Genomic DNA, 13,253 nt, shown 5'->3' on the forward strand with positions numbered 1-13,253 from the left:
GTTTAATTTACACAGTAACATCGATCGTCCCACTCTGGTTTTGTCTACCATGTTACTTTGACTTCTTTATTTTTTTTTATTTTTTTTTGTGGCTCTTCTAACTCTCGATAGGAAGTGTTCTTTTATTTCTACCTACTACGTACTCACATGGGTGATTTGAAGAAATTACTTTTTTAAATTATTCTTTTTGTAAAGATTTTTTTACTGTGCCTACTTCAAAAACAAATGACTAAATTACCTTCTTTTAGTAATACGCATGACGAAGAAATAAATATTTTTTCAAACAAAAAAAATACTCTTTTCCAAAATATTTTCGCCAAATTTTCCCGCCAAAAATTTTCAACCATAATTTTTCGCAATTCTCTAAAAAACTTGTAAGTATTTTTAAAACCTTTAGCAAATTATTTAAAATCCCTTGTAAATCTTTTAAAAATCATCCAAAACCTTTAAAAACTCAAGTTTTTTTTTTCTAAACTGTTTTTTTTTTACTTAAAGTTCTAAAACATTCAGCCAAATAATGCATTTTTTTGTAAAACAGGTTTTTTGATGAATATATTTTAACATTCATACATACAATATATATATATATATATACAAGCTACCTAGAGTTAAGCTTAGGCAATCAGAATTTTAAATCTGAAAATGAAAATTATTAAGAACTGAATCAACTGATTAACGAGTTCGATTCGGTTAGTCCACATAAAAACCTAAGTTCTGTTTATTGGGAAAATATATACTTGGTATTTTCTTTAACCAAATATAAATTAGTAATTGGTGAAACTAAGTATTCAACATCCATTTTGCGAAAAAAATACCGAAATCAATCAAACATTATATTTCATTCTTTCAGATATTAATGTGAAGAAATTTTTCAATTTGACTTTTACCTTTTAATAGTCTAAACCACTTTTTTGAGAGACTTTCATGTTGAAAACAAGTAGTAAAAATCTTTTCAACGAAAACCAATCTATCAGTTCACTGCCTAGAACTAGATAGAGAAATATTTTTGGCCTGGACCCAGTTCAGTCTTTTAGAAACTATCTTAAATTATCACTAATTAAGTTTTAGCTCGAAATATTCTTGGCCTCGACCAAATTCAGTCTTTTAGAAACTATCTTGAATTATCATTAATTAAGTTTTAACCAAAAGAAACAAGGGTGTTTTGGAATCGTTAGTTATATATAATAACTTTATGAAAATAAGATAATTAACTATAATTATCTTATTAACTTTTGAAAATAAGATAATTAACGGTATTAATAGTTTTTAAGAATAAACAACCGACATTAACTTTTGTTCTGTTAAAACGATGTCGTTTTCAATTTCATGATAATTTTATGGTAATTTTGGGTCTTTAAATTATTTGCTTTGTTCAAAATAAAAAAATTATTCGCTAAGAAGAATTTGCTTTGTAAAAGCTTTACTTTTTTTTTATCTCTTTTTGCTAATTAGGGCTTTTAAAAAAGTAACTCTTTGACACATTTTTACATTTTTTTCTTTTCTTTTAATGAAATGTAAATTGATTAATCGGACAAGAGATGACCAAAAAAAAAAAAAAAAAAAAAAAATCGGACAAGCAGATACCAAAATGTTCATGGTATAGGACCTATCAACATGTAATTTATGTATACCATTTGATGGTGATAATTGTGATAATTGTGAGTTTGATACAAATAAACAAAAGAATGAAGTTGTAGGCTAAGTCTTAAGATCAGTAGGCACACCATATATTTTTATTAAGAAAAAGAGAGAATATGAAAGGAAGTAAATTATGCCATAACAAAGCAGAACTGATATAGTCGTGAAATATATCAGTTCTTTTTTTTTTTGGGTGAATATATCAATAAAAAAAAAAAAAAAAAAAAAAAAAATCGAAATTCAAAACAGACATTTTAACTGCCACCTCATCAAGTATTGGGTTCTAATGCCCATGGAGGGCATATGCTTCTAACATCAACAAACTCCCTCGGTTGGAAAACATTTAAACAATAATAAGAACAAAGGACTATGTCATCCGTCATATGTTTAACAATGAAGAGACCTGGGCAGCGGCAATTACAGTTGTGGCAAAGTGGTCGTGAAGATGTATTGTTAGGAAGCAACTCAAATGAGAAATCGACTTTTGCTCCTGGTTTGGCATACCTGATATCCCCAACTACACAAAAAACATGTAAAGTAACCCTGCAATCTTTGCAAGTGTAGAACCAAGTCTTTGGATTTGTTTCTCTTTCGCAAATATCACACCAGTATTTTCCCGTGTCGCTTGCCTTTTCATCATCATAACATAGAGTAAGTGGATGATCATCGTACCTTGGAAGAGTTACCGTTAATGGTAGAGTGGCACAACGGAAATCCAAAAAGTAATCGCATTTCATACAACCTATGACGAATTCATCTTCATCAATGCCGCAACTCTGGCAAGTCTTTGGGTCGCCGCCACCAAATGCTAATCGGAGGAAGAGTAAATGATGATCATGACTTGCATGGATAAAAGGCACCGTAATCGAACTGCATAGCAAGTCATAATACCATGGATATTTAGTGTAGATGAATCCTTGGCAAAAAGCTTGATGACAAGCTTTGCAACTTTTTGTGTAGTGTTTGTTGTAGAGGCTAAGAGGCAGAGGTGTTGGGCTCAGAAAATGACGTTTCTCTTTAGAAAGATCAGCACATGTTTCATGGAGAATGAAACTGCAGTCTGAATCTGAACACTTGTAGAATGCATTTGAACCGATGGGACGAGCACATGCTCCACACAAACTACTTTCTTCGCCATCTTTGTTGAGGCTCATGAGGTTATGTTTATGACAGAAATGAGTGATTGTGTTGTCATCATTCCTCTTGAATGGCTCGATATCTTCAATCTTTTCAGGTTTTCCATCAAGCTCTTGTTCATCCCACACGTCATGCCTTGTTGCACATAGTGAATGAAGAACATAACAAGGACAAAGAGAACAAGAATAAGCCCCATATGACCAATCAATCTCTTCCCAACAAACTCCACATTTCAATCCTCGAAGACCAAGAGGATACTTGTACGAAACACGGTGGTCATGGTGATTGACGTGAATAAGACGTGGCATATGAGCACACCCTTGGTGAACCATGAAATCGCATTGAAGACACACATAAGGAGAACGGTCTCCTTTCGTCCCACAAGCATCACACACGAAAGAAATCAATCTTGGCATGAGTGTTAGTGTATGCTCATGGACCTTCATATTTGAAAGAGTAGCTGGTGTGGGTGTTACCGCCAGAGGCATACTCAAATTGAACTTACAAATATCACAATGGTAAAGTAAGTTCCCAGCGTTGCCCCCAGATATATGACATGTATGGTCTGTATAATCTGGAGCTCCATTGGTGATAAGCTTTAGAGGATGCCTGACATGAGAAGGGTGAATAATCTCTGGTGAATCAAATACGTAGGTACATCCTTCATGAATAACCAACCTGCAACGAGGGCAGAGATACCCATGTTTGCAATTCTCACCGCAAAAGTCGCAACGCGTGTGTACACCAAAATCGAACATGAGGAGAGGATGATGGTGCCACGGCTCATTCAGCTGGGCTCGGGAGCAGAGGTAATCAATTATGCAACCAATATCCAAACTGAGTTTGCAATCAGAGCAATGATAGAGAAGGCGGTTGGTGTCTTTACCACAAAGATGGCATTTTGGGTCGGTGGGATCAGGAGCTCCGGTTGTGAGAAGCTTAAGACAATGCCCGTCATGAGAAGGATGGTCGAATATGTCATTTATCATGAACACAAATGCACATTTCATGTGAATAGCAAAACTGCATTCACCGCATGAGAGGCCACCACCACCATATGAACGATCGCAAGCTTTGCATTCGAATTTAACACGATAGTCAATCAAAGATACAAGATGCTCGTGTCCTTGTAACTTAAAACTCATGGCGGTTGCGGTTATAACAGAGCTAGAGAGGAATCAGAGGATGTTATGTAAGTTGATGTTTCGTGTAATAACAGATCAATATACAACTGTGTTGTTCTTCATATGTATATCAATGGCTATGCTACTTGTTGTGTTACATTATTATATCTGACGTTGACAATTATTACTAGTGGGGCACGTTGCTAGTCTTTGTTTAGTTTACATAGTAATATCGATCTTCCCACTCATCAGGATTTGTCTACCATGTTAATTTGTTTAATTCGACTTCTTTATTCCCTTCTTTTGGCTCGTCTAACTTTCAACAGGCAAGTGCTCTTCAATTTCTAACAAATTATGATTTTATGAGCCCCCACTATAGAATATTTTATTTGATGTCATTTATGTATCAAAAATTGTTTGATAGGAAATTCAATGTAAGGTAATGTTATATGTAGGTTTGTTGATAAATAATCTTCGTGAATCAGTTTTAAACCAACATTTTTAACTGCCGCCTCATCTAGTATTATGGCCATGAATGGTGATCATAAAAGCAACAGGGCGTTTTTTTTCCCGCACCGCAATAACATACATATGTTACCATTCAACCCGATTTATTTTTTTGTTAGTTCTTTTTGGAATATTGAGATTTGCAGAATTAACCAACATATATAGGCATGAAACGCTTTTTAAAACGTTAATAATATTTACCTAGCGGTTAAGAACATCGTAAACTGCACTTGTCCCGCAAATTTATTTTCTCTAAATATCGCAGTTGAATTGTACCGCATATTAAAACTGCTTCTCCCGCACAGTTAAATACGCTTCAGGGTTGGGCCCACGTGTACGAGTGTGGGGCATTTCCACCAACTAACTTATTAAAAACTTAAATTTTTACTATATGTTAAAAGATTTAAGTGGTAAATTAGTTCGAGTCTTCATAACTATCTTCGAGCTACATATTTATATGTTAGTTCTTTTTCATGTCATTGTAAAATACTTCATGTCATTGTTTAAGTTAGATTTAGCCTTTACTTTTGGAGTACTTTTAGAAGAAAAAAAACTAATAATGATATTTTTGAAAAGAAAAATTATTTTAGTGAGAATTGTCCATAGATAAATCAGTTAAATCAATATTTTCAGTTTTTCTCAAAGAAGTTTTAATGAGCAGTGATACTTACTTATCTATATTAATATTTTTGCAGCACCTTTTGAAAAAAACTTTAGAGTTGGAAGTTATTTACAAGACTATGCCAATGGCATTAATTATTTAGTCAAAATTTCAAAAACTAACAATAATCATTTTAAAAAAAGTCCCTAAAATCTTTCCTTAATAAATATAATATCATTTCTTATTTTCAACATTTTCTCAAATATTTCTCCTAAGTCTTTATATGATCTAATTTGTTTTTAATTTTTTTTTTATTACATCAAACATATGTATAATAAAAAAATATTTTTTCCGCATATTTTGCAATTTGAATTTTTTTAAACGGATATATATTACAAATTGTTTTAGCATGTGTACAACATCTCATATCGATTAGAATTATTGGTTCAGAACATATATAAATAAGATTATAACCTTCCAACTACGAATGATGGGATTATAAACATGGGTTCAATTTTTTGGGGGAATATATGACGGGACAAGTAGTAAGACGGGAATGATTGTTAACTACATATAAAGTTTAAAATATTTAACATATTGAAAACTTTTTAAAAGTTTATGTGTTATCAATATTTTAGCTTTACACCAAGTTTATACTAAAGTATTATTGACTTTGCCATTTTTTAAATATGGATTTATTTTTTTGGCGATTATATGACATGACGGGGTATAACACGGAAAATGTTGTAATATGTTTCCAATAGATTATATGACGAGACGAGTTTTAAAACGGAACATGTTTAACATATAAAACATGTATAATGAAACTGATGTAGTAAAGTTTGATATTATGCAATTTTGATAATTATTAAATAAAGGAAAAAGATAGTGAGCTACAGCAACTATGGCAGAATATATTACTACACATGTCAACTATGAAAATATATAGTTAGCTATACAAACTATATGTATTGCATGTCCACATGTATTAATTATATGTCGACATATGATCAACATCACAATCATTTTATTCTGGTACACTATTCGTCGGAATCCGGTGTTGACCGACATTGACCAACATTGACCGGCGTTAACCAAAAAAAATATTAAAAAATATTTTAAAAATATTTTTTCAATTTTTAAAAAATTTTCAAACAAATACAAAAACTATATTTAAACTCTTATGGTATTGCATAATGTATTTTTATAATTAGTTATTTTTTATTACAAAACTAATATAAAAGTGAAGATAAAAGAATTAATTATTTTTTGATAATAAAATTTTAAATTAACAAACCGTTTATTATCTTATTGAATCGATTATGGTGTTCAATAATTACAGAATACTTTCTAAGAAGTTTATTCTTAAAATTAGTTAGTTCTTTTATTTTACTATTTTAGTCTTAACTCTTAAGTATATAATATATATATATAAATTTACGTGATTTTGTAGAAAATAGAGAATTTTTTTAAAAAAAACATTACTGTCTTTTTTAATTGAAAAATATAAAATATAAAAAATTGCTTTACTTAATTAATCTATTAATTTTGAAATATAAAAAATAATATTTATACTAGCTAGTGGGCACGTAGTCGGTCTTTGTTTAGTTTAAACACTATTATCGATAGTCTCCCTTATTAGTTTTTTGTGTCATGTTAGTTTGTTTACTTCGACTTTCTTTTTCTTTCTTATCTTTACTTCAACCACCAACAGCAAACAAATCACACTAACTGTAAAATAATTCAGATCACAGAAGGAAGAAGTCAAAGTCATGACAGCTAAGTACCTAGCCATGCACCATCTATGCCGCTTTTTTTTGTATTGCCAATTTCTGAATTGGTTTGTATATTATTATATGGGGTTGTATGTATGTACCCCAAATTATGTGTTTAGTTATGAAACAATGTCCATAACCATTTTTAAATTAAACAAAGACTAACGAGGTGCTCACTAGTTTAGTCGATTTGTCAGTGTCAAATTTAATTTATATGATAATCGATGAACAAGTAGTATATTGATCCATTATTACATGATGTTAAAAAAATAATATAATTACATGATGTATTTTATCGGGTTTTTAACAATTAATATTAAAAAATATATCTTTAAAATGTACTAAATATTTTTTATGGACAATTACATCATATACTATACAAATTTCCAAAAAAGTATTAAGTGACAGAGGAATATTTTAACTTATTATTTTTGAATTTTATTTTTTAAGGTTTGGATTGATTATTTTACATTTAGGATACGGTTATAGGATTTAGCGTTTAGAGTTTAGGATTTCATTTTGAAATATAGTGCGGTTTTAAAACATTAGATATGATTTTCTAAATTTGGAAACAAATTTTTTTTTGGTGCTATTATTTGTGAACAAGTGTTACCACAAGCTCTATTATTTCCAAGTGTTATGAATGAAATCTAATGGTGCAATCAAAAGTTATGGTCAATGCGAAAAGATAAAGCATGCGCATAATTAAGGACCGGCCGGTCGATACGTCCAATTTCCCTTAGAGATTTGAGTTCGAAAACGTTACTTACTAAATCTCTGTTTAATTATCTGATTTATGCTTTCATGAATTCACGCAATGTCCCGGTGTCCAAATATTTCCTAGATTTAGTGTTTAACTAAGTTAAAACGTCATGTGATATAGCTTCTTAAAAGATACGGAACCATTTCTTCTTCATATGAAGGTGTCCAGAGGAACATATGGAAAAGCCTTGTTCAAAAAATTACATTCTCGCTACTTTTGTTTTTTCTTACAATACGTCTTTTAGACAACTATTCAGTCTATCTGGTGGGAGAGAAAGTAGTAGTAGACATGGCGAACTCCACACTCATCCTCCTCAACTCACTAACTAGGTGCATAAATAAAGAAATACGTAACATATTGTCGTCGATTTGAATTAAGCATGGGAGATTCTAAATACGACAAAGGATCTTTGGTTTGCTACTAGATGAAATCTTCTAATTAATTAGTCATAGTAAATAATTTTCAAAGCTTGCTGCATTTTGTTGTAAAAATATTTGGAGAAAACTTTTCGTGTCACTCGTTAAGGGACAGCGACATGGTAACCTACTCCACATAATCCATTAGGAAATTGCTGAGATTCGTTTTGTTGTCTTAAATAAAGTAGGTGAAATCGAAATATTCATAGCTAGTTCACAAAAAAAATACAGATGTACAGTATAATCCAATTTGAAAAAAAAAATATACAAGTCAGAGAAAGATATAAATTCAATCAATCATTGTTTATGCATCACAAGAAAAAAAAAACTCTCATGATTGAAAAAACACTTGCATCCATCACAAATATATCTTTTGGCATAAAGGTTGTTGCCTCTTTCACAAAATAGCAAGATTGTTCCACGTTGATATTTTCCTAATTTTGAAGCGTCGTACTTTCCTCATACGTAAACAAGATTTTCATTTGAAAAATATCTATGTTATTATATTTGCAGCCACTTTTTTTTACCACTTACTTGTTCATCCGTTTTTACACGACATGCCCTTGATAAAAATCGAACAACCTTATGTCATTAAGACTATATTTGACAACTACTATTCCGGGTCGGTTTGTGTAATTTAATTTTTTGGATACTCCAGTGCACATGGTCTAACTTTTTCTATTCCAAAATATGTTCCTTTGAATAGCTAAATTTGTTTGTCAAAAAAAAAAAAAAAAAAAAAAATTCCAAAATATAATCTCTAATTAACCTCATGAAGAAAACAAACTAATTTTAAGTTTTAGCATAATTCTTCTTATGTGGTACTACTTGACTTGTGATTATATATGACAGTCAAAGTAATTTACGTATGCCATGAATATGATTTTCCATTGAAGGTGATAATTGCGAGTTCAATATAGAAAAATATAAAAGAATGAAGTTGGTGACTAACATAAGTAGAGATAGTAACAGAAGTAAATCATGCCAGAACCATGAGATACACACGTTCCTTTTTTTTGTCTTTGGTGAATAGCCCACAACAACAACATTATACACACACAGAGACAATATTGCTGCCTCATAAAGTATTGGGTTCTAGTGCCCATGGAGGGCATATGGTTCTAACCCCCGGATACTTATAGCTATCGAAACGACTCAAACAATAATAAGAACAAAGGGCTATGTCAAGCTCAACATGTTTCACAATGAAAGAACTTGGGCAACGGCAATTACACACATGACAAAGTGGCCCTGAAGATGTATTGTTAGGCAGCAATTCAAAATGGGATCGTACCTTTCCTCCTGGTTTGGCATACTTGATATCCCACACTACACAAGAAACATGCAAAGTGACCCCGCAATCTTTACAAGTGTAGAACCAATTCTTTGGATTTGTTTCTCTTTCACAGATATCGCACCAGTACTTGCCGCTTGCCTCTTTGTCACCATAACATAGAGTAAGTGGATGATCATCGTACCTAGAAAGTGTTACCGTTGATGGTAGAGTGGCACAACGGAAATCCAAAAAGTAATCGCATTTCTTACAACCTATGACGACTCTATCTTCATCAATGCCACAACTCTGGCAAGTCTTTGGGTCGTGGCCACCGCATTCTAATTGGAGGTAGAGTAAATGATGATCATGACTTGCATAGATAAAAGGCACTGTAATCGAACTACATAGCAAGTCAAAGTCCCATAGACCTGAAGAGTAGATGAAGCCTTGGCCAAAAACTTGATGACAAGCTTCGCAATTTCCTGTGTGGCCTTTGCTGTAGAGGCTAAGAGCGAGAGACGATGGGCTCAGAAAATGACGTTTCATTTTAGGAAGATCAGCACAGGTTTCATGGAGAATGAAACTGCAATCTGAATCTGAACACTTGTAGAATGCATTTGAACCAATGGGACGAACACATGCATCACACAAGCTACTTTCTTCACCGTCTTTGCTGAGGCTCATGAGGTTATGTTTATGAGCAAAATGTGTAATTGTGTTGTCATCATTCCGCTTGAATGGCTCGATATCTTCAATTTCTTCTGGTACTCCATCAAGCTCTTCCCCATCCCACACGTCACCACTTGTTGCACACAGTGAATGAATAACATAGTTAGGACATAAGGAACATGAATATGCTCCATATGACCAATCAACATCTTCCCAACAAACTCCACATTTCAATCCTCGAAGACCAAGAGGATACTTGTATAAAACACGGTGATCATGGTGATTGACGTGAATAACACGTGGCATATGAGTACAATTTTGGTGAATCATGAAATTGCATTGAAGACAGACATAAGGAGAACGGTCTCCATCCGTCCCACAAGCATCACAAACGAAGGAGATTAATCTTGGCATGCGTGTGAGTGTATGTTCATGGACCTTTGTATTTGAAAGAGCAATTGGTAGAGGGTATTGAATCGCAGAAGTCAAATTCAGGTTGAACTTACAAATATCACAATGGTAAAGTAAGTTCCCAGTGTTGCGTCCAGATAGATGACATTTTCCATCTGTGTAATCGGGAGCTCCATTGGTGATAAGCTTAAGAGGATGCATGACATGAGAAGGAAGAATAATCTCTGGTGAGTCGTAAAACACGATGATACATCCCTGATGGATCACCAACCTGCAACGAGGGCAGAAATACCCATGTTTGCAATTCTTGTAACAAAAGTCGCAAGACGTAAGATTCCCAAAATCAAACATAAGGAGAGGATGGTGGTGCCAGGCTACATCCAGATGGGCTCGGCCACACATGGAATCAATTATGCAATCGATATCCAAATTGAGTTCACAGTCGGAACAATGATAAAGAAGGCGCTTGGTGTTTTTACCGCAAAGATGGCATATTGGGTCAGTGAGATCAGGAGCTCCGGTTGTAAGAAGTTTAAAGACAATGACCAACATGAGAAGGATGGTCGAATATGTCATTTATCTTGAACACAAATGCACAATGCTTGTGTATAGCAAACTTGCATTCACCACATGAGTATCCATCATCATATGATCGATCGCAAGCATCACATTCGAAACCAACACGATAGTTAATCAAGGATACATGATGTGCGTGTCCTTCTAACTTCGAACTCATGGCGGTTGCGGTTTATGAGAGAGGAGAAGAGAATGCAAGTTATTGTTTCGTGTTATAATGGATTAATATCGAATTGCATGTTGCTTTAGATCACCTAATTAATTATATTAATGCTACTTTGCGTTGCTATATCATTATCATAGATGAAGTTAACATGTATTATTAGTGGTTGGGCAGGTCGCTAGTCTTTGTTTATTTAAAACATCAGTATCGATTTACTTGGACTTCTTTATTTTCTTATTTCTAAAGTTTCTTTAAGATAAGATTTATTTGGATTTTAATTATTTATAATATGAGGATATGAATAACTGTTTAAACATTTTATTTTATATGGGATGTCAAACATACATTTTTTATATTAATTGAATATCATAAATTGAATAATGTATGTCAGTTTAAAAAAATCAAATTATAATATACGAAGAAGAAATATATTTTATAATATATGAAAATATTAACTTTATTAACTTATTACATTAGGTCCGCGTATCAACGGTTTAAATAATATAAGGTAAAATTTAAGTAGCATTTTAAATATCGATTTTTTAATATTTGATAATACTTTTTAAAACCATATTCAGAGTTACACACTCCATCTTGAATAATAATGCAGCTGTATGTTAATTTATAATTAAATTGGATATTAATTCTATGCCCAAAGCAAATAAAATGAAAAGTAATGTTGTCTCATAGTTGAAAAACTAACATTATCTTAAATGTATTTGTACCATATATCGTAATCACAAACGTAATAATTTTACTATTGTACATGTCCAACTAATTTTAAATAAAACTATACTAAAAATATCATAATAAAACTATCAAAATAAAATCACGCAGTTTTTGTTTAGTCTTTTCTGGATTTTTATCATAATAGTATTTTTTTTATATCATAATAATAATATTTCTGAATGAAAAATGAATTCAAAACAAATATACTTGTATAAACCCTTTTGGTCGAATGGTGTTGACCAAATGTTTAGTAATGCTTCTACATCAGAAAGTCTGGGGTTCGAAAATATAACACGATTTATTAATATTTCTGCAGATTGGAGACAAATTTACAGGAGATCTCCAGTGATGCGCAATTGAAGCCGTTCGCCGTGATTCTAGCTATTGAAAGAAAAAAAGATGGTGTCCAAGATCAACATAGAGAATGAAACGTTCAAAATCATAAAAGAAGTATTGTCAATAGTGAATCTAATAGGGTGAAAAGGAATTGCCCATGTTAGATTATCTTTGTAACAATTCTCATAATTTGCAATAATTAATAAATCTAAAGACGATAAAAAAAAACAAATATGCTCAAGGATTATCTAGGTGTCCTATTTTAAATTTTCAACACATCTACCACTAACTTTTCACTTTCTTAATATTTTATGCCAGTTTTATTTGAGGGATTAAATGAGATTAAATTCAATTTATGAAAAGTTAATTTTTAATTTTTACTCCACTAAATATTTTATTAAGTTATTTAATATTATTCTTGTCAAACATTTTATTAGCTCTACTATTTTTATACTTATTATCTCTTATATAGTAAAAGAAATACATAACTGAATACGGGTCATATCAACATTAGAAGTTAACCCGAAATTAAATATTTGAATACTTCAAAATTGTATATTTAATTGGGTTTGGATATAGATCGGGTACATTTTCAGTGGATTACATTATTTTTAGAACTAATTTTGGATTTTATAATATTTATCTACTGGTTTAAATTAATATATTTAAAAGGTTATTATTCCACCTGCATTTGTTCTCATTTTCAATTTATTATATTAATTCTATAATAAAAGTTATATTTTAACGTTCTGTACACCGCTAGACAAATTTTAAATTTAAATTTTTTTTAAAAAAAATTCAAGTTTTCCTATTATTTTGGAATTTGTTTAAAAATTATTAAGATTACATAGTATCAAACTTAATTAAATTAATTTGATTCGACATGTCTTCTATTGGTGTTGTTAAAAATAGTATTATGAAATTTTAAATCGTTTTAAAGTATAAGATTTCATGATATTTTTATATTTTAGTAATAACAATTCAAACTCACGCATCAAAGAAATCAGAGCCGTCCTATTGTGCCACTCTACCAGTAACTATAAAGCTTCTGATGAGGTATGATGATCATCCCCTCACTCTTTGTTATGGTGTGATATTTGCCAAAGAGAAATAAATCCAAAGACACGGTTCT

General features: G+C 31.6%; 1 protein-coding gene and 1 pseudogene across 2 annotated transcripts; both read right to left on the reverse strand.

Moving 5' to 3' along the window:
* Positions 1–1,943: 1,943 nt before the first annotated feature.
* On the reverse strand, positions 1,944–3,920 carry LOC17887065. Of its 2 annotated transcripts, none has more exons than XM_023783276.1 (2): positions 2,243–3,920; positions 1,944–2,142 (listed from the first exon to the last, which is right to left on the reverse strand). In XM_023783276.1, exons 1-2 carry the CDS (start codon positions 3,918–3,920, stop codon positions 2,018–2,020), a joined length of 1,803 nt encoding a protein of 600 aa, XP_023639044.1. In that variant the 3' UTR covers positions 1,944–2,017. The 2 variants fall into 2 exon arrangements, with proteins under 2 accessions (XP_023639044.1, XP_023639045.1); XM_023783277.1 differs by having other exon boundaries at positions 2,086–2,310; positions 2,381–3,920.
* Positions 3,921–8,888: 4,968 nt separating this feature from the next.
* On the reverse strand, positions 8,889–11,115 carry LOC17887039 (annotated as a pseudogene).
* Between the last annotated feature and the right edge of the window lie 2,138 nt (positions 11,116–13,253).

This window comes from Capsella rubella, unplaced genomic scaffold (assembly GCF_000375325.1).
Source record: "Capsella rubella cultivar Monte Gargano unplaced genomic scaffold, Caprub1_0 scaffold_5, whole genome shotgun sequence".
Lineage (NCBI taxonomy): Eukaryota > Viridiplantae > Streptophyta > Magnoliopsida > Brassicales > Brassicaceae > Capsella > Capsella rubella.